The 7,538-nt window shown below is 34.5% G+C and overlaps 1 protein-coding gene across 1 annotated transcript in view; it reads right to left on the bottom strand.

Moving 5' to 3' along the window:
• The window catches only part of LOC137646773 (uncharacterized), a 7,437-nt gene extending 4,297 nt beyond the window's left edge, over positions 1–3,140 (bottom strand). Inside the window, exons 1-2 of the mRNA XM_068379865.1 lie at positions 3,024–3,140; positions 2,090–2,359 (exon numbers count right to left, since the gene is read on the bottom strand). Coding sequence (XP_068235966.1) covers positions 2,090–2,359; positions 3,024–3,074 — 321 coding nt within the window. The 5' untranslated portion in view covers positions 3,075–3,140. The remainder of the gene's footprint in view (positions 1–2,089; positions 2,360–3,023) is intronic.
• Between the last annotated feature and the right edge of the window lie 4,398 nt (positions 3,141–7,538).

The raw sequence follows: 7,538 nt of genomic DNA, 5'->3' as shown, positions 1-7,538 counted from the left end.
TGAAAGCAAACGGCCAAATTATCTCACAGAACACTTTTGTAATGAGCACATTAACTGGAAAACCTGTGACCATGGTGAGGACTACAGAACATAATGATCGGCATTACCGTAAGTGAGTCGAATATCAATGAGCCAGGCAAATGTTTGAATGTTGGTGTAAGGATTCTTTACTAACAAATCCTCCAAACCCTGAAATGATAACGAATTACTAATTACAGCTTTTTCCCAAATCACCAATTACATAGACATCACTTAAATCCAACAAAATAATCCCGTTATCTATACTTTGTGATATATCGGCAATTTTGCCATAAGGCCTCGGTAATTAGCAAGCAAATTATAGTTCTTGCAATAAAAATTGAATTAGCAACGCAGCGAAGATTTTACGGTATACATATAAAATATTAGTTTAAATGTCAGTGCTACCGTTCTTTACTGCCAACACAGGCAATGAGACGGCAAAGCTGTGGTGACCGATGTGGTAACGTCTCTGATTGGTGAACGTCAGGCCGAGGTTCGAGTCATGCTCTAACTTGTTAGTGTCTTTGGTTGCTGCAATCTCACTATCCTTGTGAGCTAAGGATGGGGATTTTGGGGGAGCCTATAGGTCTATCTGCTGAGTCATCAGCAGTCATTGCCTGGCCCTTCTTGGTCCTAGCTTGGGTGGAGAGGGACCTTGGGCGCTGATTATATTTATGGCCAGTCTCGAGGGCATTGTCCTGTTTGGTAGGGCAATGTCACTGTCCCTTGCCGCTACCATTTGTGGATTGCCTTTAAACCTTTTACAAGGGAATGTAAAATGCTTAATGACTAAAAGGGAAGTGCCTTACGATCTAAAGACCTAGGTGACACATCCCCTTGAATCTGAATGAGTTGGGGAAACATTTTAGAGTAAAGTATACTTATGTATTACAAAATCTTACGATCTATTAATATCTAAAGGGTGATGAAATTCTTTAGCGGTCAAACTAGCATATTCAAAATACCGTTGATTTCTTTTTTTTTTTTTTTAAACATAATAAAATAATTCTTATTGGAAACATTCCAATACCAAATAAAAAATTCTTTTTATTTGCATGAATGTTTAAACCTGAATTTATATGGCGGTCAATTACTATATTCACTACATCAATCTCTCTCTCTCTCTCTCTCTCTCTCTCTCTCTCTCTCTCTCTCTCTCTTAACGTTTTCAAGACCCGTATAACTCATTAATAGGTTTTTATGAATATTTTACTGTATCGAGCCATAAATGAAACTCGAAGAAGACTAAATTCGGAACTTGGAGCCATATAATATAACTGTTAACGGAAGGAATTGTTTAACCATGACACTACATTAATTTCGACATGCTGTTACGGATTCATGATATATATATATGTATATATATATATATATATATATATATATATATATATATATATATATATATATATATATATATATATATATATATATATATATATATATATATATATATATATATATATATATATATATATATATATATATGTGTGTGTGTGTGTGTGTGTGTATTGTGTATTTGTATTGGATAGTTGAGACGTCAAATAATATCATAATATGGAATATGGTGACTATATTTGTAATATTTTTAAGCATTCGCTGTGGTTAGACAAGGTTCCGGCCATTTCCTTAAAAGTAGTAAGAAGAGCAATCCTTTATTTGTTTTGTCATGCTAACACTAGATACCTCTGACAAACGATTCCCCCTGAGTGTCGGAGGACTTTTGCATCTAAGTGTGCATACATAAAAAACAATAATGAGGTATGCTGAAAAAAATCAATTTTAGTCTATTCAAAATCATCAGAGAAAATTATGCCTCACTTTGGCCTATATTCTTTTCATAATGTTTCCTTTTTCTCGAATGACATAATTTCAGTTACTACATATGGCTTATAGGAATATACCTTGTAATTCATTAAACTCTGATTTTTCCATTAGTCTATCTCGAAAAGTCCCTAATATTCTTTTACTGTATACCCTTTTTATCTATGGAAGAAATCAAACAAAAGAGACAGTCGAAGATGAAAGACAATGTCTATACAATAAACCCAGAGGTTATTTTTTTCACCTCCAGCGGAGGAGCGCTGAGTACCAGCCGTAAGCATCCGGTGTGAACATAAACATCAGCTAGATGGCAGGACGTTAATTCCGGACTCTGGACGTTCAAGTGCAAACGTGGGTCATGAAGGAGTCGTTGGACAAGGGTGACATGGTTGTGGAGGCGCCCTAATGACAGCAATGTCCATTCGATCCTAGAGGCGTTGATGACCTTTCTAGCCTGTAAACCCTCTGTTGTTTTGTCTGTCTCTTGCAAACACAGAGTATTGTTGTATCTTTCCTTGTGAGAGAAATAAAATTGGGTTTAGTGGGAAATCCCCTAAGACGAATTTTGCATTAATTGGATGCTGTAATAATGTATTGGCATGGGTAATTTCGTCTGATATTCTTAAAAAAATTTTATAAAGAGATGAGAGTGTAAATATTTTATTAACAGAATATGAGAAGTCAATTATTATAATGCTTTATCTTTTAATAGGAACAAAATCTCAATCGACTATCTTTTGAAGGAAGGGATACCATTTTATTCTTCTTATCCCATAATTATATCTTTCTTTATAGCTACTAAAGATTGCAACATAGATAAGATGTATATAAAATATGTAAATGAAAAAAATCTGCATATATTTTAATGATTCACAATAAAGCAATTATTTTGAGAAGAAAAAAATATTAATACATAACAATTACGCATCTATCTTTTTAGCAACTAAAGTCTTTAACATTGATAACATGTGTATAAGATATGTGAATAGAATATGCGTACATATTTCTTAATTATGCAATATAAAACTATTAATTCAGGAATAGAAAAAAAAATGTATTGATACAGATTTATCAGATTTTCCTAATTAATATTTACTAAAAAGTGACAGGAAAATATAAAAAAAAGATGAATATATCTATATTTCCTACAAAGATCGAAAAAGGAAAAAGAAACCTACTTTCACCAATTTACGAGGCGAGACGGGACAGGGACTAGGGTCGGTCATCATGAAAACACTGTTAAGTGCCACTTCACTGAATCGGTCGAAGACTAGATTCACCAACTGCCTTTTCACTGGAAAGACAAATGGAAATATTGCATGACAAAAACTCTGTTTACCAGATGATGACGTTTTAATTTGGTTCTAATCTCGTCTAACCCAGAAATGGCTCATTTTCTAAGAGTTCCCATGGGTTAATATCGACTTAATAAGCGATGTAGATAACTGCCTCTTAGTTTTACGTTGCGGGTCCCAGTTGGTGTGAAAAAAAGGCAACGTGTCTTCCTCTCTTAAGGGAAAAAGAGGATAGTATATATATATATATATATATATATATATATATATATATATATATATATATATATATATATATATATATATATATATATATATATATATATATATGAAGAGTGAAGGAGATGATGAATGGGAAAGTATTAAATTACAATCTGAAGATAGCGACGACTGGCAAAATCTAATCGAGGTCCTTTCTGTCGATAGGCGTAGTAGGAGATAATATATATATATATATATATATATATATATATATATATATATATATATATATATATATATATACACACACACATATATATATATATATATATATATATATATATATATACAGTATATATATATATATATATATATATATATATATTCATACACACATATATATATAAATATATATATATATATATATATGCATATATATATATATATATATACACACATACTGTATAGATATATATACATATACATATGTATAAATATATATATATATATATATATATGTATATATATATTTATATATATATATATATATATATATATATATATATATATATATATATGTGTATATATTTATATACATATATAAATCTAAACACACACAAACACACACACACACATATATATATATATATATATATATATATATATATATATATATATATATATATATATATATATACTGTATACACACATACACTTACACACACATATATATATATACAGTATATATATACATGTATATATATATATATATAATATATATATATATATATATATATATATATATATATATATATATATATATATATATATATATATACATTTACATATATATAATGTAAACATACAAGAATGTGTGTTTGTATGTATACATACATACATGCATACATGGATACATACATGGCTACATACATACAAACTTCTTTAAAAAGGCTCATAAAAGGAACAAAGGAATTAGCAATAAATCACTATATTTCGACCAATACACATTGGTCTTCTTCACGATATACAGTAAAATGAGAAAAGGATTAGACAGTGACAGTTTATGAAAGTTGAAGGGTGTTACCAATTTTTCTCAGAAGGTTTTATCAAGAGCGTTGAAGGATTAGCCAAACTTAATTCCATCCAGACACGTCTTCATATTCTTAAGCGATTCGGATGATGTATTGAAGTTTGATGGATATCTGGTAGTCAGTCTCGCTGGATTTTCTTTTTTATAATCGGGTTGAGAATGGTGTTGTCCACTATGGTAGCTTTCCATTGTCCGTCAATAAAGTTCATTGTACTTGTTTGATTTATGATGGGCAATTCCAGAATCTTTCTACTGTAAGGTCAGGTACTTCTGAAAAGCAAAGATGGCTCACTCCAGTTAGTCTGATGCCCCAAATATATAAGATGTTTTTAAAACTCGGGGATTTCGTTTATTTTAAAGGTTTAGGGTATAAGATTAACTGGAGGGAGTAATTTTTGCTTTTTAAAAGTACCTGTCTGTACTGGAACGGTTTTGAATTTTTTTTGGTGTTATCACTTGTTCTTTCCACTACTGTTACTAGACCAACCTGTGTTATCATGCTAATGCATATATCTTTATGTTTGAATTTTTATGATGTACTTGCTCGCAAGTCACTGTATGTAAATTCGGTGATTGTTTAATAAAGTTTACTTGCACTCTCCTCACCTCTAAATTACAACCTAACTGCTTGCTCGTACATTGGTGACCAGCGGAGTGTCCGCTCCCTCCCGCCTGGCCACTCACTGCTGTGCCCTACTCTTTGAAGATGCCTCCCACCAAATTTGCCTCTTTGGCACACGATGCCTCAATGAAACTGCCGCCCTTCGCCAGCGGAGAAACTTTCGCCTGGCTTCATCGTGCTGAAGTCCAGTTTTGCATCAAGGGCGTGGCTCAGTCAAGCACCAAAGTAGACTATGTTCCCCGGGCGATACCCGAGGACACTTTCCTAGAAATCTCCAATTAGCCTTATAAACAAGGAGACACCCCAATAACATACGACGTCCTAAAAACATACCTCCTAGAGCAGTACTCACCATCAACAGCTGCCCGTATAGCCAAACATTTTCAATTATCTCAACAACTATTGGAGGACACAAAGGCCTCACTCGCCTTCAGGGAATTGACCCCTATCACTCCCTCGCAACCTGCTGCAGATGGCTCTCCCCTTGAGGTGAAATTACTTCATGCCCTTTAGTATGACACTTACGCAAATCTATATACACAGCCATACCCAATGTTGATATTTTGCCCATGAAGGACCTGTTGATCAAAGTCAATGCCCCTATGGACAGCCACTTCACCACCTTCAAGACCTCCATCAATGTCTCCTCTCCTAATGAAGAGAACAACTATTCAACATCAACCTAAGTTGACGTGATGCGGTAGGACACAGATGGCCACGCCATGATGTGCCAGAGCAACGACAAAGCCACCCACCATCCACCACTCGCTCAGGCCCCAACCAATGACTTCTACAGCCACTTACTGACGCCCATCGGCCGCAGTTATGCTACAATCACTCCAGATTCTGGGCTGCTGCGATGATATGTTTGAAAGTTTGTCAGTGACCAAAAATTGTGTAAGTAACCCATCACTTGTGGCGGTGGCCATGGGTGCTTGCCACTCTCTTCTCTCAAGGCCACTCTCCAGGACACGATGTAATCTGTCTACATCAACCGACCTACGCCTGGTAGCTACCAAGGAATCTGCAATGCCCACATACGGTTAAGAAAACCTCACATTATTGTTTGGCCTTTGCCAAGAGGCCTTCAGCCCATGGTTGTCACCCATACACATAATCCTGAAGAAAGATGGCTCCGTGCGTCCATATAGTGATTACAGTTGCCTGAACATGCAGACAGAACCAAATCACTAGCTCCTTTCAAATTTCGCCGACGTGACCTCCTATTTGCACAAAGCTAAGGTTTTCTCCACGCTTGACATCTTGAAAAGGTATTATTAGGTGCACATGAACCCAAAAGACATCCCCAAGACCACCATCATCAACCCCTTCGGTACATACACCTTCAAATACTTCTGTTGTTGCCTTCAAAATGCTAGAGCCGCTTTTCAACGCTTCATATATGTAATATCTACACCAAAAGTAGTATCTTCCTAACAGGGAGGTCCATGATTAAATAAAGATAAGTCTGTACCGTCATCTGTTATCATATCTTAATAATCAACAAGTATTACTTGTACTAATATTAACATTAGCCAAGCTTCAGGCTTAGCTGGAAAAGCTGGATGCTACAACCCCACGGCCTCCAACAGGGAAATTAGCCTAATACAGAAAGAACATAGAAAGATAAAGAATATGCAATGCATAGGAAGAGAAATAAAAAAAGATGAAATATATCAAGATCAGCAACATTGTTGAAATAGATCAGTCATATATAGATTATGAAAGGAGATTTATGTCAAACTTTTCAACAGAAAATAATTTTCAACAAATTTGATCTTCTAAAACTCCTCCGATTCACTCGCATGATTTGGGAGATTATCCCACAGTCCACGCTTTTATTTCTACATATGGTTAGAAGAGAGGGCTTCAGGGTATGAGAATTAGGACTGATTAAGAAAAAAACCGAATTATCAACAGATTACACTCATTTCCAACAGTATAACGCAAAACGAAGAGTTTGAGATCTACTAATTTTTCTAGTTTGACGCAAATTTATCATTACTGCTCAAACTGGACATTCACTCGGAACGATCTTCAAAGGACAATGGCTTGAAATTTGAAGTAAATGGGTCTCTATTGGTGCATCACTTATTTATATTTATTTGAAATAAAGTCTAAAAGGTCAATGTATATGCAAGACTGTGATAGAAGAATTGACCTTTAATGACGTTATATATTTTCGAGGGCGTGGCCTTCTAGCTGGGGTTTTATTGTACATAATGAAGACATACGAATATGACCTTTGGAATAGTCGATACACTAATTTACGCTCAATGAAATGCACCAACCCAAGATTTCTCTTTGCTCTAAAATACAAATTATGGCTAACGTCAGGTTAATGTATTTGTTGTTTCTTAGAAGTTGTCTGCGAAAAATAGCCATATTATTCTTAACAGTACTCAGCAAAGCTTCACTAGTCAGAGCCATCCATAGTAGATTGGTTTGCTGTGAGCGATCAAAAAAAACTCTCCCACCATCACCA

The sequence above is a fragment of the Palaemon carinicauda genome, chromosome 9, assembly GCF_036898095.1.
Source record: "Palaemon carinicauda isolate YSFRI2023 chromosome 9, ASM3689809v2, whole genome shotgun sequence".
Lineage (NCBI taxonomy): Eukaryota > Metazoa > Arthropoda > Malacostraca > Decapoda > Palaemonidae > Palaemon > Palaemon carinicauda.
This window is presented reverse-complemented; position numbering and strand designations above follow the sequence as displayed.